This window comes from Leuresthes tenuis, unplaced genomic scaffold, assembly GCF_036924035.1.
Source record: "Leuresthes tenuis unplaced genomic scaffold, fLeuTen1.0.hap1 SCAF_10, whole genome shotgun sequence".
Taxonomy (NCBI): Eukaryota; Metazoa; Chordata; class Actinopteri; order Atheriniformes; family Atherinopsidae; genus Leuresthes; species Leuresthes tenuis.
Window position 1 is genome coordinate 10,846,841 of NW_027325364.1, and position 19,789 is coordinate 10,866,629.

Sequence of the window (19,789 nt, forward strand, 5' to 3'; positions counted from 1 at the left end):
GAGAGTTCATATATATCTGCTTATGCCTTGTGGACATGGTTGGTGAATGTAACTGGTTTGTTCCTGTCCCAGAAACGGTTGTCGGCACAAAGATGCATTTCTGATATATTAGAAGGGAGAACGAGCCTTGTTTTATCTCAGTTCTAACAGATTAAAACAAAATGAAAAATCGTTCTCGCTGAGATAACGAACATAATCTGACATGTCACAGTCCGACGTTGGTCCACTGCAGTAAAATTGACAGAGCTTGTGCTCTGATGACTGACGCATATTAAGCCTCATTGTTCCTTCAAGCACAAAGTACTTTTACCAAAACACATGGTTCAGATCCCTTTGACTTGTGATCTCCCATGTTTATTAAAAAGTGTAACTGATACATGTTCAGGGAAAAAGATGATGCCAACTTGGATTAAGAAGTGTGTATGACTCACTCAGCAATTTGAACTAATACCAGAACACACTAATTGTATCGCAAAACTCTGGATAACGTTTCACTTCCAGTCACAGCTGAAACACCTCTGGCAATGAAATACTCTTGGGTTTTATTTTTCCTGGTCATTATCGTGTGAATCCCATCTCATTTTCTCACGCCAACCAGTTTTTAGTCAAAACCTTGATAAGATTTGTTGGCAAGGGTCCAACTTTTGTGTTATTCACACCCGCCGATTGTAAATGGGATAGTTTGAACATGTTCCATACCACTGGCAGATGATGAATGTGCCATGTATACGATTTCAGACATCAACACCATCCTTTATAAAGTTCCAGATCAACAAGCACTGCATTCATTTCCTTAACGGGAACTGAAGTTGGTGAACAATCGAGATTTCTTTCCCTGGACCAATTGCTTTGTACTGATTAAACTACAACATGGGAGCAAGGCTGCTTTTCCTGTCAGTTCTTGTACTGATTATATTCACTAATCACAGCCAAGGTAGTGTATGATTTATCTGAGTTAATCTTTTCAAGTCATTTTGAATTCTATGAGTTTTTCTGATGCTTTATTTTATTTTTTTTACTTTTCTATTTGTTTCTCAAAGGGGCACCTGAGACATTTGAACAATCCCCAGTCACTGTTGGTATGTAAGATTAATTCCATTGATTGCAATTCAATTAAAGTGGTTCGTCATTTGTGATAATTTACTATATATTATATCCCAATGACTTTACTTTGACTTAATTTCTAAGTATATTTTGATATCAATTTTCTTATAGCTTCTCCTGTTGGAAATTTGCTGACAACTTCACGTCCAATCGGCATCGTAAGACATCACAAAAGACCATGTAACTGCAAAGGTGACGATTGCATTAAGGAGGACTTAAACTAAGAATATGCATCTGTCGAGGATCTTGTCAAAGTGCATCACCAAAACCCTTTTAGCTCTTCTCTCTTTGTGTTTTTGGGCCATCCAGGATCAGGAGGAGAGACGGTGAAAACACGTTGCCTCTGCAAGCAGTCCACCACACGCAATCAGCGTAAGTGTGAGTCGCATACAGTTAAAAAGAATTCACGGACTCAAATAAATTTGATCCTCAAAAGTCTGAAGATTTTGGAGATTTTCAAAAATTTTAATTCACATTTCTTTTGTGTGTTTTCTTTTTTCTCATCCTCTTAATTCTGTCTGGAAATATTCAACCACAAGGGAAATTCTGTCAGCTGGACAAACATAAGAATCTGAAGAGGTGCAAGTTGACTACCGTGAAACAACCCTCTGTTCCTAGTGTCCCCATATGACCAAAAAAAGGAATCCATCCTTATACACTGCATGCTTTTACGTATATATGCTTTTAACATTTCTGTAATGATCACGCTTTCCTTTCTATACAAGTCATGTATATCAAGCTCACTGTAACTGTCTGGATTGGCCACAAAAGTCCTCATAATCAATTTAAAAACATTTTTTTATTGATTAGCAAGTAATTAGAGTGAATAAATGTGCGGTAAAATGCATACATTTACTCATCATTTTGCTCAAAGTGAATAAACGCAATTTATATCAAATTAGTATTGAAGTGTTTGAGAGGAATACTCGATTTTCATCACGACACAGTACAAGTGTAATTACATAGTTTGGCTGAATTTTCTTAGCCAGTGACAATAGTTATTACAATACTACCACAGTTAATATGATTTGCTATTATGCTATTGATTTTGACATTCAACATAAAAAAATCACAACATGTTACCATTTATGTGAATTATATGGACTATATGGCATTTCCACAATTTTCCAGTCGTATAATTGCTGTAGAAGACTGTAGGGGGAGCAAGAGACCTTACAGGTTAACTGGACTTCTCAGAGTGTAGGACTCAGTGCAATAACACATGGGCAGAAAAAGCAAACAGACCCATCATCATCAGACCTCCCTGGGCGGGGAGGTGGATGGTTGAAGCATGAGCTGGAGGAAAAAAACGAGAATGAAAGTTAAATGTATGAATGGAGAAGAAAGGATTACATTTACAAGATGAGACCCACTCTAATACTGTTAAACATAATAAGCAACAACAAAGTAACAGCAGTGAATCTGAGATGGACGTAATTGTTTGTGTTTTTCAATCGTTTAGCAGTACAAAGAGGCAATTTGATATTACTTAACCCTTTCATGCATGATGTCCACTTGAGTGGACAGAAATAAGAATATTTTTTCTATCATAATAAATGTTTTGGGTTTTTTTTTCAGTCAAAGTTGCACAAAGGCCACTAAAGTAGACGTTAAAGCATCACGTTTTCTGTTTCTGTTCCTCAGATGCACAATGTCCATTCCATGTGACACTTCAGTAACTCCTTATATAATTGGTGTAAAAAATAATAATAATAATAATTTGTTCTTTTTATGCCTAAAGATAAATAAAAAATCCTGACTGATGCTTTCATAATTCGTGCATGAAAGAGTTCAGTAAACTCCTGGCTCTTATTGATCCAGATTAAGGTTGTAAGCTTCTCTGAAAAAAGACATTATGGAGATACAGCAATGACAATAGCAAAACTAAGAGATATAAAACTCACTCACCACTGAGAGATAAAGTTTTATTTTGGTACATTGTGATGTTTGTCACAGGGTTTGTCGCCTGACACGTGTAGTTCCCTATATACTTTTGTATTGCAACAAACGTGACATCGGGTCCATCCGTCATAATCATTAACTGATTGTTTAAGAACCAGTGGAATTGACACTCTGGTCGAGAATCGGCAGAGCATTTCAGGGACAGAGAAGTGCCGTCCTTTCCAAAATCAGGACCAGAGATAGTCACACTCAGAGGACCATCTGCACAGAGACAGAAAGAGTCAGAATTGAAGTTAGCAAAATGATCAATAAACATGTTTCTTCAGTGTCAAATCCCCTCATTGATAAATCTCAATTCACATAATTTTTCATTTATTCAAACGTCATCATTGCTGCAACGAGTAAATTTGCCGGATGTAAGATGTTGTTCTAGAGGTTTTTGCTCAAATGTAAGTTATTTTCATCATGAAGCTTGTAATAGTTGTTGAGAAGATGATTGATCCAACACATTAATGATAACATTTTCAAATAAAAGTTTTCTAATCAGAAATGTTTTCTTCAGCACTCACAGTTTACTTGGAGCATGTACTCGGGACTATGATGATGAGTAACCTCATTGATAGCAACACACTGATATGTCCCATCATGGTCTGTGGTCACTGGAGTGAAGTGTAGCATGTTCTTCTCAGTGTCGTACGACATGTTTTGGTCCAAGTAGCTCATGTTGAGTTTCATGTTGTCCTTCATCCAGTAGGTCATGTTGTAGGGCCCAACAACGTGACACGTGAGAGTGAAGTTTTTCTGGTTTATTGGGGTTGTTTCGGTGTGGATCATCACTGACTCTATTGCCTCTGTGAACATATAACACAGTGAATGTAGAAGGTGAGACATTTTGGCTGCACTTTATTAAAACTATTTAGACATTTAGAGCATCGTATAGCACTATTAGATCTATGACATAATTCCATAATGTATATTAACAATGTCTTATCTAATTCTTGCCATAGTTGAGTCATCATACCTATGACTCTGAGTGTTACGGAGTTTGTGCTGTTCCTTCCTGTCACGTGATTGTGGGCCATACAGGTGTATTCTCCACTCATATTTAAAGACAAAGGGCCTGCTGTAAACACAGAGGTATTTGTCGTCAGGGTTTCATGGTTAAACCACCAAGTGTAATAACTTGGAGGCTCTGATATGGCAGAGCATGTAAATTTAGCATAACTTCCGGTTTCAGCCACAGCTGGCCCATCGACAGTAGGTGTGTCCGGTCCAACTGCAAAAGGAGAAAGTACACTCACATTTAAATAATGTAGGATGATGTATTGTAGCATAAACAAATGACTAGTCAGCAGTAGGAATCTTAGTGATGGTATACTCACAGTTAACAAAGAGCATGTAAGGATCACTGGTCATGTTTCCAAAAGCATTCATAGCCATGCATTGGTAGTGTCCAGTATCAGAACGCTGCATTGGCATGAACATGACTGTTTTGTTATCCATATAGAAAACAGTTGTGTTGTCTTCATGCAGACGCTCATCATTCTTCATCCAGTAAATGTGATCAGCATCTCCAGTCACATTGCACATTAAAGTATATGAGGAGCTTTCCACGACAGGTTTCATCTTCGCTTGTACCCGAACATTTTCTATTGGATCTGGAAACAAAACAAAAGCCACAGCTCTTAGCTCTCTGCTCAGCCACTTTTTACCTTTGTAAGTAACATTTTCTTTTACATAAAAGATATGTATCCAAGTCTCACCGACAACCGTAATCATTGTATGGGCAGTGCTGTTTTTGTTGGTGACGTTGTTGATGGCCATGCAGGTGTACTTCCCGCTCAGGTCTTTGGTAAGAGGAGGTGTGACATACTCAGACATATTGGAGACTTCAGAACCATCTAAGATCCACATGTAGTGGCTCTCTGGGGTAGATGTTGCATTACAGCTGAGAGTCACACTGTCTCCTCTCTTCACCACATTTGGTCCTGTGATAGTTGGTGTCTCTGGTCCATCTGAGCACACGGATATGTTCAGTCATTTATGGTTAACTAACATGTTTTAATAACCATTAATAGTCTCTCATTGTAGTCTCTTAACTTGAAGGAACAGTGTGTAGCATTTAAAGATATTTAGCTGTGAAGTTGTGCGTTGAATACCTCTAACCTTACCCTCCCTTTCCGAGCTTGTAGGAGAAACTATGGTGGCTGCTAAGAAAGCAAAAGGCCCTTTTCCCAGAGCCTGTGTTTCATGTGTCTGCTTTGAATTACAATAGAGATTTTGCAGAAGCCTTTAGTGACTTGTTAGCTACTCTTACTTTTTTAGGGATTCTGCGACATACATCTTTCATTTAAAAAGTAAAAAACACATTAAAGATGCTGCACAAGCTCAATTCATCATGACTTTTCTGAAATCTGCAGCTCCATGATAAAAAAAATAATGCACATAAAGTGGAAAAAACATTTTTGACGTGGCATCTCAGCCTGATGCATGATGATGTCAAACTTGCTTGAAAACTGAAACGATGGACCTACAGCTACTTCCAGCTCAGGAAAAGGCCTATGTTTTGGTGGTTCCTGGGCTGTTTTCTGACTATCTAAAAACTGTATTTTCCTATGAAGGTGATATTCTTCCTGTTCTTGTCAAAAATCAACTAAACCTCCTAAAACTTTACACTAGTAAATGCTTACAGTTGTTTAAACTAAACTTAACTTTAGAACTTCCACTGGTTTAAAAATAACTACAAGAGATATCTGATTTGTATGAATCTACCTTCCTCTTTCACAGACTGGCACTGAGCTTTTTGGATGTTACCATTGTACTGTGCGCTGGTTAATTCAATGAATGCTGTAAGTTAAGAAGTCTTGACTGGTCCAACACACTTTGGAACTGTTAGCATTGCTAAATGGAAAGTCTAAGTGGGTGTCTGGATCTTTTTTTTTTTTTTTAACTTTATGTATGAGTTAGCTCTTTGTTGATTAAGAAAACTCATAATAGATAAGAAAAAAGTTAGTAGATTTCGTGTTTTTTATCAGTTGAACTTGTTTCATCCTGCCACAGAAAAAAAACAGTTCAAACAACATTACTAAAAGTTTTTTTTCTTGACTTTTGTCTATGATGAGCGTGTGTTAACATGTGAGTGAATCAACATATGGCTTGTTCTTCTTATTTTCCCATTATTGTACTCTAATAAAAACACAGTTGAAACATTACAAGATAGAAAATGTCAACTATGAATGTGTCACTTCGTAAATAAGCATAAAGTCTTTAAATATCATACTCACAGTTAACAACGAGCATGTAAGGATCACTGGTCATGTTTCCAAAAGCGTTCTTCGCCATGCATCTGTAGTGTCCAGTATCAGAACGCTGCACTGACTTGAACATGAGTGTCTTTTTTTCCTTAATAATTGTGTTGTCTTCATGCAGATGCTCATCATTCTTCATCCAGTAAATGTGATCAGCATCTCCAGTCACATTGCACATTAAAGTATATGAGGAGCTTTCCACAGCAGGTTTCCTCTCTGCTTGTACCCGAACATTTTCTATTGGATCTGGAAACAAAACAAAAGCCACAGCTCTTAGCTCTCTGCTCAGGCACTTTTTATCTTTGTAAGTAACATTTTCTGTTACAGAAACATAAAAGATATGTATCCAAGTCTCACCGACAACCGTAATCATTGTATGAGCAGTGTTGAATTTGCTTGTGACGTTGTTGATGGCCGTGCAGGTGTACTTCCCGCTCAGGTCTTTGGTAAGAGGAGGTGTGACATATTTAGACATACTGGAGACTTCAGAACCATCGAAGTGCCATGTGTAGAGGCTCTGTGGGGTAGATGCTGCATTGCAGCTGAGAGTCACACTGTCTCCTCTCTCCACCAGATTTGGTCCCATGATAGTTGGCGTCTCTGGTCCATCTGAGCGCATGGATATGAACTTAAATCACTGATTATAATTTTTCAACAACTACACAAGTTAATATTGTGTTACATAGTGTGCAAATCATCAGTTATTGCCCACATAAAATCCTTTAAATATCATACTCACAGTTGACAACGAGCATGTAAGGATCACTGGTCATGTTTCCAAAAGCATTCTTTGCCATGCATCTGTAGTGTCCAGTATCAGAACGCTGCACTGACATGAATATGAGTTTCATATTCCGGAGAATAATTGTGTTGTCTTCATGCAGACGCTCATCATTCTTCATCCAGTAAATGTGATCAGCATCTCCAGTCACATTGCACATTAAAGTATATGAGGAGCTTTCCACGACAGGTTTCATCTTCGCTTGTACCCGAACATTTTCTATTGGATCTGGAAACAAAACAAAAGCCACAGCTCTTAGCTCTCTGCTCAGCCACTTTTTACCTTTGTAAGTAACATTTTCTTTTACATAAAAGATATGTATCCAAGTCTCACCGACAACCGTAATCATTGTATGGGCAGTGCTGTTTCTGCCGGTGATGCTGTTGATGGCCGTGCAGGTGAACTTCCAGCTCAGGTCTTTGGTTAGAGGAGGTGTGACATATTTAGACATATTGGAGACTTCAGAACCATTGAAGGACCACACGTAGTGGCTCTGTGGAGTCGATGTTGCATTGCAGCTGAGAGTCGCAGTGTCTCCTGTCTTCACCACATTTGGTCCTGTGATAGTTGGTGTCTCTGGTCCATCTGAATACATCAATAATTATTTATATTACTTTCAATGACAACAAGATCACATAGGTTTCCAGACATTAGACAGTTAATTCCTTCTTTTGTGAATGGTAATGAAAAAATATCATGTTCTTACAGTTAACTTGGACTTCAAAAGGACTGCTGGTCATGTTGCTCACGTAGTTAAAAGCCCGACACCAATAGCGTCCACCATCAGAATGTTGAACTGGATTAAGAGTCAATGTCTTGTTGTCCATGCCAGAGACTATTCTATTGTCAGCGGAAATTTGTTGGTCATTCTTCCACCACTCAATTCTGCCCACACGTCCAGTCACTTCACATTTCAGAGTGAAGGATTTATGAAGTATTGCTGGGCCACTGGTACGACTCATTACAACAGCTGTCAGAGGAGCTATAAAACAACAAATAAACTTGTGGTTTAAATTCGCACATGTATACGGGTTGAATGAATACAGCATATGTTGCTTTAATTTGATGGAATAATTCAACATATCCATTCCAATGCTTATTGCCTTTGTGCTTGCATTGACCAATATTTTACAAGTCCTTTAAACACAACGCTATGGCACAGCTGACTCAGTCAGCTTTGCATAAAGACTGATAACAGTGGACGTTCAGTTCAGTTTAGTCATTTTATTGTCTCTGATGGGAAACTTAGTTTGCAGACAGGTCCTCAAAAAGAAAAAAAACACTATGTAGCCTCTCAAATTTCACCTACCAATAATAACAAACTAACACTTTATACATTGCTTGTCAAGTGTTAAAAGTGCTGCTGCCTGAAAATATCACTGCGGCCATATCATTGCATGAGTGAATGATTTATTGATTCTCCCACCAAAATCTTAGCGAGAAAGTGAATGAGCTCACTCACCAGTTGTTTAAAAATAATCTAAACTCTAAAAAAATCTCTGAATAAAAATAGAAAGCCTTACCCATAACCTGGATCATTGTACTTTTACTGCTGAACCTGAGTGTGACATTGTTGTGAAATACGCATTTGTAATGTCCTGTATCTTCCTCTGAAACATTCTCCAGTCGTAGGTTTGGTCCGTAACGGTCCATGTGCGAGTCATCAAACATCCACTGGACCGTCGCTGGAGGGCTGGACTGGGTTGCACATGAGAGTGTGACATTAGATCCTGATTTGTATATCTCCTTTGCAGGCATGACCATCATAGTTGTGTTACTTGGGCCATCTGATGACACAACAAGAGGGAAATTGTTTTTGAGGATTAATTTTTGTTTCTTTAATACAGATGCCTATTTGTACATTCATTTTGAATAAAACTTACAGTTGATGTTCAAATGTACAACACCGCTAGCTTTATGCCCCAATCCGTTAGACACGTTGCACTTGTATTGTCCCTGATAATAGTGATCCACGTTAACTATACTGAGATTAGCTTCTTTATTGCTGAGCTGTAGATCTCCACTTGTGATTTTAGAGTTGTCCTTCCACCATTCATAAGACAAAGACGTGCCACTGCGCACAGAGCACACAAGGACTGCTGTGTCATTGAATTCCACCAGACTGGTTGCTTCGGCCCGCAAAGTCACACTTGAAATTGGCTCTGTAGAGAGGGAAGACAAAAGCAAGCCATTTGTCAGGTTTTATGGATTGCACTTTCCAGCAAATTCACAATTTCTTCTGCTCAAAATTCACAGACAAAATTAAATCATGAATGACCTTATATTAACACCTTATGCATAATACTGTGTCAAAAATATCTTATTAAGGACTATTCAAAAGGGTAATGAAAGGTTTAAAGAAAGGTTTTCATTACTGCTGCTTTGCCCTCATGCTGCAATTGTCAGTGCAATTCTAAGTCTGTAAAGACAACACAAGTCTTTGTGCATTTGCTTTCTTTATCTTACTTTTCTGCATCTTTTCATTTCCCTTTCTCCTACTGCAGCAACTATTCTTTTCTTCGTGTTGAATAAACTCAAGCTTGGTGGGTTTTTTTGTTTAGATTTTCACAGCTTTACGAGAAACATTTTATTGTAAAATCTGTATGTATTGACTAAGCATTGGGCTGCAGAGTGCTGTGGTGGTTAGCACCATCACAGTAAGAGAGCTCCTGGTTTGAATCCTGACTGGAACCTCTCTGTATGGGGTTTGCATGTTTTCCTCGAGCATACGTGGGTTCCTTGCGTGGGTTCCTTGTGATGGACTGGTGACCTGTATATACATTTTATATAACTCTCATTTTCAGGTAACACACTGTAGCAACAAACATTTAGTTTCTGCAGCATTATCTTGAAAAAGAATCCTTACATCAAAGTACAGTTTTTGATTGAAATTAGAGTGGCTCTTGATTGAGCCTTTGGATGTAAAACCATCAGTGCATCACATGAGAGAGTCTTGATATTTAAGATTTTTTTATAGTATTGTCTTAATATTTTTGAAAGGCGTAAAATTTGTTCTAATTTTCATTTTTAGTGAACTATTTGTTAGGCTCAATAACATTTTGGATTGACGGAGAGTAATGTTTTTAAACTGTGAATTTAATCCTGATGAATATCATACATGCAGTGTGGGGAAAAAAAACTTAAAAGCAGCTTGACTTGCTGAAGATTACGGTCATGGTTTTGTGATTTATCTTCAAAGCAATGTGGCGCCACACGAGTGACCCTTGTTTCACGTTGTCTATGACTCTGTTCAGGTGGCTTAGAAACGTAACCTCCTCATAACCCTATATTTGACGATGCAAGTATGGAAGCTAGAGCATGGAAAATAGATGTATTTGTAGTCAAAGGGAAAACTTAGAGCCAAGCCCCAGCAGAGCCTCGATTAAGTCGCGCTGAGTTTGGCTGCTATGTGTAAAAGAAAAAGCAACCCTACTGTATTGTGCAAAAATGTTGCTTCCAATGAGCCAAACTTTCTTGTAATCTTTTAAAATGGTCTTGAGCAATAGTTCAAAAGAGAAAATGAGTAGCAACCGGTCTTACAGGCTGATGAATCCTCCCCAGAGCCCAGATCTCAACATTATTGAAGCAGTGTGGGATCATCTTGACAGAGAATGGAACAAAATGCAGCCAACATCCAAAGAAGAGCTTTGAAATGTCCCTGAAGTAGCCTGGAGAACTATTACTGAAGACTACTTAAGGAAATTACAAGAAAGCTTGTCTGAGAGGGTTCAGGCTGTGTTGAAGAATAAAGGTCCTCAGAACTAATACTGACTTTCAAGCTCATTCAATTTTTTTTCAATTCAATCTCAGTTTTTGGATTATATACTGAATTTCCATTTGTGTTTGCATATTTTGAGAAATTGCTGCACCTATCTTTTGTTTTTCTGGCAATATGTCAAGAAATGTGAGGTTGATCAGGGGATTTGCAAATAGCCTTAATGGCTTAATGACTGTAGCTATTAATGTCCCAGTCAGTGCTATCATTTTCCTTGCAAATCACTTCTTTGTAAGCACCTCAGTACTGAAACTATCTACCGATCTTTTTTTATAGGGCACAAGGTCAACTCGCTCAAGAGTTCACATGTATGGATGTGTGTAACGGTTTGACTGTTTCAATGCGCTTGGAATAACATGTCAGTGAATAAACAGCAAATGTAAGAAAGTTCTTACCTTGGACCGACAGTCTTAACACCTCTATGAAAGTATCGCCTAGCAGATTTTCAAATTTGTAATCTCCAGAATCATTCACTGTTAGTGACATAATAGTCAGGGATGACGTGTTTGAATTAAAAGTTATCCTGTCCTTCCAAGATTTTGTTATAATAAAGCCTCCTGGGTATATCATCACAATTGTAACATCATTGAACCTCCATGTCCCTAACTCGACAGGGACGTTGACGGAAAGTGTCACATTTCTGCTGACAGGTAAGACGTCTTCAGAGGCGCTTATTCGCTGGCTGTGCACGAGATCTAAAAACAGACAGCAAGCAAATAGATTGAAAATACTCATTCATCCACCCAAACATTGCTAAAATATTGGTAAAGAGCTCATATGAAAACACTGCAATGTTCAACAATAGCGCATTTTAAGACATTGGTATTTCATTTTTCAAGATTTTTAGCATCAAGATCATTAAACTGTATTACACTCATTGCCTGAGCTGAGAAATTATATGAATATATGAAGTAAGATGAAAAATCGTTCAAGTTAAAAATAATTCAAATGTACCTGCAAAGGTTATTGTGGTGAGGATTAGGACAAACACCACTGTAGACTTCATTTTGCGCTTCACTTTCTCTTCAGTTGAAAACCTCTTTTTCAATTAAAAGGACTAATCTCTTGCTTTGATGAATTCAAATCTGGCATCTGGTTGTTTTCACACAAGTCTTCAATCAGCAAGTAGTTGCACTACATCACACCAGCTCTTTTGATGCAAATGCTTTCCCCCAGTGTTTCATCACTATAGCAAAGTCCTGGCCACACCTTGTTTTGCCCTCGTATAATGATGGTATACTGGCGCTCACCATGATGTCTCCATTTACTGTAAACTTTAATCGGTCGTCTTGCAACTTTAACTTACCAGAAAACTGCATGACGGTATTTTGTGAGGTCACTCTGTGAGCAGTTTGTACCTAAACAAAGAAACTGATATCACATTCATGATCAAATCTAATCTTTTTGCTTTTTCTGTGGAAGAATAAAGTAAAGGTGGAATAACTTTGTAAATACTGGGGAAAATAAAGTAAACTAAGCTCATTATAATAAATATCCTCCCACTGGACAGTTAAGTCAGCTAATGAATTGAGCAAACAAAACCAAGACTGAAAGGATGTTATATGGGACAATAGACTCTCCCATCGTACTGGACGTGCTCTTTCTCCTGAAGTGTTGACTGTAAAGTCATACTCAACATAAACTCATCCAGTAATTCCTGTTTGTCTATTAACAAAAGAGAGGATTCTCTTTAATGATAGCGGTATCTTTCAAAAAGAGAATAAGCGATTGAGTGCTGAATAATGGTTTTAGGTCATTGAGCCACAACAACATTGCAGGCCATTAACCTTCACTGTTTGAGATCATATTAAAGGTCACATAAAAGGGGATTTTCCACAGCTTTGTATTGAATACATTACGTGATTATGATGGTAACCAAGCATTTAATCATAAATGGCAGCATTAGAATGTTGCCAACAAAGACCTTATGAAGCAACACTGAGAGACTGCGCAGACATGTGGACCATCAGATTTGACTGAGGGTTAACATTCATTTGCTGTTGATCTACCTGCACCTGGTTTCATATTTGCTGTAGGTGACGCTGCGCTTTCTGTTTGTTGTTACCTCTTTCCTGTCCTCTCACCCGTCTGTTCGAGGCAGATAGGCGCCCATCCTCAGTTTGGTTCTACTTGAGGTTTCTTCCTGTTAAAGGGGATTTTTTTTGTTTCGTGCACGCTCAAGACGGGGCTTGATCAAAGAGAACTTTCTTTAGCTTTGCAACTTTTTTGGAATTGATATTATATGAACTGGACAAAATTAGATTTTAACCAAATTGATTTGATTGGCTTATGATTGTACTACAATTAATTGATTTATAAGTGGCTTGACTTGGTCTGTATCTCTGAGCTGCCTTGTGATGTCATTATACTATATAAATAAGATTGAACTGAATCTAATCTAATAGTATTTTCTGCTACTTTCAAGTTATTTTCTTCAGGTAGAATTCAGTATGATGAGTGAACACATTGACTATGTAAAAGGTCAAAATCATTCATATTTTAATTATTGAATCAGAACATACAAAGAGTAATTTACTACAGATAACATAGCAAATGATTTTGCACAATTAGCCATCAACACACTCATACATACATGCCACATACACACAAATTCTTATTTTTCTATATTTGTGGTATTGCTAATGGCTCAGCAATACAATTTTGCAACATTTCAAACACCTTAAACAAAAATCAGATTATGACAAATTTAGCAAGAAAGAGAAGAGAATTATCTGCAGGAACTACTCTCTGTCCTGGAACAGACAGGAAGCAAAGACACGTGAATGAGCTAATATCTTGTCATTTAACACCGATAGAGGCCTTGTCCCTTGTTTGTTCGGACTTGTCTCTGAGTGATCATTTTACACGTAAAATCCCAAATTACTTGTTTTAAAGAACTCGTTGATTGTAATGCCTGTTACTGTTTCAGTCATTATGTCATACACATTCCACTTTAACAAAAACAGAGAAATGAGTAAATGAGAGCAGCTTTATTGGGAATTGTGACTTCTCAACAAACATTTTTCTACAATTTTTGTTTATGTAAAAGTAGCTATCTATTTTTCCAACTAAAGTAGCAATGATTTGTGGGAATACATTCCCTAACAACCTTTCTATGATCTAACCTACTACCCAAAACCAGAGCCTCAAACAGTCCTTTAAACTTGTGGGGACCTGCTAAGTACCACAAAGTCCCAGCTTTTACTATAAAGTTTCAATGTATTTCAAGAAAGTGAAACAACGGCACACACTGACATGGACAGACACAAACTATGTGATAATGTAGTCATTCTGAAAAGTTAAACATGTTTTAACATTTGCTCTGTTTACATCCCTCACCTTTGAATCACATACAATAGGACAGTAAACACGACTGACATGAGACTTTCTTCACTGCATCAAAGTCATTCAGGGTCTTAATGAGTCACAGGCATCTGTGAAAGAGAGGCAGGTTTTGAAGTTATTTCTCATGTTAATCAACTCTCTGTGGGTATGCACACTGTACCAATGTTGTCTCTATTTTCAGAATACTAACAAGTCTATTCTTAAATTAACTAGAAATTCATGGTGTATATTCCCTCACTCTGAAGACAAAAGCAAATGAGGCAGCATTGACTAAACCCAAACCACCAATAGAATAAACATTGAAAACATTTTACAGAACATATCTAAATTTCTTTATTATGTTTTAGACCAGAAGTGATTTTGATTTATGTAGAATTTCAGGGGATGGCGTTCTTTTTGGCTTATCTGCTGGAAAACATAAAAAAAGTGTACAAAAGCATCAAGTTTCCCCATAACTTGCCTTGCAGCGTGTGAGTGAATCCAGCCAGTATCAGCAGACTAAGAAGCAACACATTCAGTGCCTGGTGGTCCAATCCAGAATCTACAGAGACAAAAACATAAAGATAAGGACTGGGAACATACTGAAAAAAGAGTCGTTCTCGCTGAAAAACTTACTTGATATCACAATGTGTGTGGTTATATAGCTGTGCTCTTTAGTGTGGTTGTTGAAAGCCAAGCAGGAATATGGACCACTTTGGTTCTCCCCGACATGGCACAGTTCCAACAATGTATCTGTCCTGTTCACGAGTTTTCCTCTGAAAGCCCACTGAAGCTGAGCTGGGGGATTGGACTCTGCAGAGCAGAACATGGTCAGATTGGATCCACTTAGAAAGGAAGTGATGTTCAGTCCATTCACAGTGAGAGCCATGTTATCTGGGCCATCTGAGAAAGAGACAGAGAGAGGAGCGGGTAAAAATAAAAAATAAAAAGGGTATGCTTCAAAACTTGGAGTGGAATTTAACCATTGTTTCTGGGGTCTTATAGCAAATATTGGTTGGATTAAAATAGTTTGTCTTACAGCTGATGATAAAATTTACTGGATCACTGGTTCCATTGCTGAGAGGGTTAAACGCATAACACCTGAACGGTCCAGAGTCGTAGCGGGTCACATTAACTATAGTGAGTGTGAAGTTGGCATTAGTGAGTTGAACTCTGTCGGTGGCTGTAACCTCAGAGCTGTGGTTCATCCAAATGATGGAGAGGGAGGATCCAGAGGAGACGGAGCACTCAATGGCCACTGAACTCTTGAACTCAGTCAGGTCAGATTGATTCACACTGACCGTCACATTTGAAACAGGTTCTGTGGAAGACCAGTGAATTAGTCAATATGTCCATGAACTCACTGTGGACCACAAGGGCTCATCATGTTTTCTCTTTACACACAAAAGGGAAAATATATAACGTCGATACTAATTTAGGGATGTCAAAAAGACATTTTCATCAACACCAGCTTGATCAAGAAGAAAAAATAATATTTCGACATAATAAGAATAGACTTTATGCCATAATATTTGTGTTGAACTCAAATACAGAAAATGCTGATTGTGTACATTTATATTAATGCTGATTCTGTATTTTTCAGTGATGCTTATTACTTTTACTTTTTACAACAGCAGATCAAATGTGTTAACAAAAACTAATGATCCTTTTTCAATGACTCACAACACTTTTAACATATTAAATAGAAAAAGTGAATAATGAATAAGAGAGTCTTCCCATCAAAGAGAGTCTTTAAGATGCTTTAAGATAATTGATTTTGTTGCTGGTTGGTTTGATCTTCCCTGAGAATACAAATTAAAAATATATATAAATCTAAAAGCACAAATCTGCAACAGTGTTTTTATTTCTAACAACTCGACAACCCAAATTCTGTTCCTATTCATGTCATCTCACAGATGCTTATGAAATAAAATAACCGCTAATGTAGACATCACTTACACCTTAGAACATTTTTATACTAAGTAGAATTTATTTCAAAAGACTTTACTCTGCTCTTAATGTAATGTTCAGGTTATAGTTCAAAATCTAAACACTGAATTGTCAAAAGCGGATCTTATACAACAGATTGTATTGCATTTTACATTTTACACAGCAGACATTTCTTACATGTGCACATTCTTTTCCGTATACGAAGGAGGAAAGTTCAGATAGTCTCTCCTTACTGAAAACGAGGCTCTGCTGAACTAAAGGATCAAGTACACTGTACCAAAAAAGGCTAAATACAGGTGTGTGTTGACTGAAACACCCTGAGGACACAGTCATGTGACCAAAAGGGCAGCAAAACCAAAACACAAGCTGTCTATTAGGCATGTTTTTTTTTATAGTTTCATAGTTATCAGTCCAAATATCACGAGGCAAGAACGTGAATTCCTTAAACCCCCACCCATGACCAACGTGTAAAAATCCTTTTTTCATTACAGCAGGAACCTGTTCCGATAAAAAGGGCAGAGTAAATACATCATCAGCACATTTTTCACTTCCTCTTATCATCAGTTACAAAACACTTGTCCTTGTCCTTTCACCTTGCTTGACTGATATCTAATTCTTTGGAGATGCTGCAGAGACTAAACTCTAATGAATGAACCATAATGAACTATAAATATATATGTCTCAAATATCATCTAATTATTCTCACCCACAACGGTGACAGAAGTGTTGATCGTCAGCTGGGGGTCACTGCTCTGCACCCAGTAGACTCCTGAGTCTGCCACAGTGAGAGAGCTTAGAGTGAGCGCCCCGGTGGTGATGTTAACAGACGCCCTGCCACTGTAACCGGAGAAAACCGCCTGCTGGTCCCCCAGCCAGGTTAGGATAAGGGACTCTCCCACTGCCCAGCTTCCGCCTGTTAACGTCACTGAGGGAGACAGCGACAGTATCACCGTGCCCCCGACTGCAGCTGGGTTGATGGAAGGCTTGACCTCAACAGCATCCGTGGCTACAAAACCTGATAAAGAGAAGGTCTAATGTAATATACAATGCACAAAAGCCACATAAAAGTTTACAGTTTTAACCACTCAGGTTTAATCAGAAAATCTTAAATCTATCAGGGCCTACTGTGCATTAAAGCCAGGAAAACAATCGCTGAGGTTCTCTCAAACTTCTTCTCCATTTTGTTCAAGTGCTCTGACAAGCTTCTTACTTTTTCACCTCTGTTATAGTGGTCCACTGTGTGTCCAGCCCCCTATCTATACAGCAGCAGCCTCACTTCTTATCTGCAGGTGTTTCTGGATGTTTGGTGTCCAGTCTTGACAAACTTACACAAGGTGATAACATTTTGTTTGCCATTTGGGGTGAAGTTTTGTTAAATGACAAATGAGGACAGAAAGTATGTGGGGCATGATGGTGAGTAGGGGGTTGTGTTATGTGTTAGTTAAACCTTCTTTTTTTTGTATTGTATGGCTAGATTATTCAAAGATTTTGTAATTATCACATATTTTTGCACATCAGTATCCTGTCTTATCCTATCTTCCTAAACCAACTGCTATGGATTAGTTTTTGTAATGTTTCAATATACATGCCTGACATATGACACTTTCATAGCCCTGTATCTGTGTGATGGTCAACATGTTCTCAGCTGGTTTACGTTCAGAACTAAATCAATTAAATTGGTCTGTTCTGTGTCCTCAGGCTTCTGAATCTTGCAGATAGCAACAAAGAAATGGATTACAGACACTTATTTTCTTAAGAGACAAACTACTACGTATTTTTACAATTCTGAATTTCACAGTTCAAACAAGCAGTTTCTTATCAGTTTCTGACATTCAGGAATGCTGCCTTTTCTAACATTACATGTTAAGTAGGCAAACAAAAGACGGCAGAAACAACTGTGGCATTATTTCAACTGTGGTGATGCAAATTCCAGTATCGGAGTGCACCTGTGTAATGCACAACGCATAGAAGAAGTGATTGATGTTGAGTTTATTTGTACAGCACAAAGGTGAGTATGAGCAGCAGAATTAAAGGCCAGATATTCTAGTCTTCACATATTCATCAGCCATACCTATTTCATCATATACAGGATCACGGGAAGCTGGAGCCTGTTTCTTTAACCATGTACACCCTTGACAGCTTGTCAATCCATTACAGGACACAGAAAGACAGACAATCAAACTTTTCATGCGTGAACTTAGAATCATTAATTAAATCAATTGCCTTGTTTGACCTGTGGTAGGAAGCATACCTGCAGAAAAACCCAACACACACTGGGAGAACATGCAAACTACACAGGAATATGTGGTGACATTGCCAGCTGCTGCTGGGCAGCCTTATATTTATTCAAATTTCTAGTACACACACACACAAATAAATATCAGTGGGAGCTGCGTGGTGGTGAGTACTGAGTACATCTCATCTTCATTAGCATGAGGTATATCAGTTGATAGAAACAGTCTTGCCATCATTCCATATCTGCTGTATTGAAAATCTGACAGTACTACTAAAGCAAATACTGATTTTTATTTGTACATTTTGTATATATGTGACATGCAAATGTTTGCACTTGAGGGCACCTGAAGAAAAATGACATAACAAAATCATCCAAGTGCACAGCAGACCAAAGAATGAAAACAATAGTTATCATTAGGAAGTAGAACAAGAGGGGGTCTGCTGCTTGATACTCAGATGCCTGTATGTCATTGTTGTATTATACAATACCCAGATAGGAGAAACCAGCGTTCCAGAGAAAAGCAGAGACATCCTGCTTTGCTTGGCAGAGAGCATGAAGTGAATCTGTGATAACTGTTTGAGTCTGTCCCAACAATGTCCTTATATATTGATAGTTAAGGTTAACCCTAAATGAACCAAACTGAACTAAACTATCGTACATATGTAGGTGTTGTGGGTGTCTCGGAGCTGCAGACCCTTGAGGTTATGCTCACAACTTTCTGAGTAACTGCCAAAATTGCTGAGTTACACCTTACTTATAATCAATTTATGACACAAAAGTCCATTGCCTCATAACTATGGATTAATCTACCGATTTCTCTGTCAATCTTAACTTTTAGACACTTAGTTCATATCTGACGTTCGTAAGTGCACAGCGCCGCCTTCTGGCAAACCAACAGAAATCCACCATAAACTGAAGGCACAACAAATGTAATACAGAAGATTGAAAATAAGAAAAGAATCAGAAATGTATTCATTTAAAAATAATAATATAAACTTGAATACCTTCAATGTTTGTTTTTTTTTTTGGCTGTGAGCGTTTTGAAAATTCTTGAATTTTATTACGCCGTTTGCTCATTAATGTCAGGACCAGATGAACACAGGACACAGATGCAGGGAATCTGCAGGACGAGGTGGTTTATTGAACACAAACACTGGAGATACTCCAGAGCAGAGCAAAACAATGGGCTGTGAAAATCCTGGAACACTCTCCTCACCAATTATTGTGGAGGAGAATGCAGCTATGAAACTTACGGAACAAAAACTCTCTCCACTCTAGGAGGTAAACTGAAGAGGCTATTAAAGATTACAAACAAATGTTCACGCTCTCCTGATGAGGCGGAATTAAACAAAAGACGACGCTCTCCCAATAACGGGGCAAAAACAGAAAACGCTCCTCAACGGGAGGCT

General features: G+C 38.0%; 2 protein-coding genes across 2 annotated transcripts in view; one reads left to right on the plus strand and one right to left on the minus strand.

The window, feature by feature from the left end:
* The window catches only part of LOC140316197 (trypsin-1-like), a 309,543-nt gene extending 292,751 nt beyond the window's left edge, over window positions 1-16,792 (plus strand). The window contains exon 7 of the mRNA XM_072393928.1: window positions 16,781-16,792. The gene's annotated coding sequence lies outside the window, so the exon portion shown is untranslated. The remainder of the gene's footprint in view (window positions 1-16,780) is intronic.
* ceacam1 (CEA cell adhesion molecule 1) lies at window positions 1,943-17,324 on the minus strand. The gene is made up of 20 exons (XM_072395038.1): window positions 17,270-17,324; window positions 16,851-17,159; window positions 15,234-15,515; window positions 14,831-15,097; window positions 14,676-14,756; window positions 11,825-11,917; window positions 11,266-11,565; window positions 8,979-9,257; window positions 8,619-8,882; window positions 7,802-8,077; window positions 7,429-7,680; window positions 7,054-7,323; window positions 6,672-6,923; window positions 6,291-6,560; window positions 4,770-5,021; window positions 4,389-4,664; window positions 4,028-4,282; window positions 3,576-3,857; window positions 3,013-3,267; window positions 1,943-2,400 (listed from the first exon to the last, which is right to left on the minus strand). The coding sequence occupies exons 1-20, from the start codon at window positions 17,322-17,324 to the stop codon at window positions 2,312-2,314; spliced, it is 4,659 nt and encodes a 1,552-aa protein (XP_072251139.1). The 3' UTR covers window positions 1,943-2,311.
* Window positions 17,325-19,789: the final 2,465 nt, after the last annotated feature.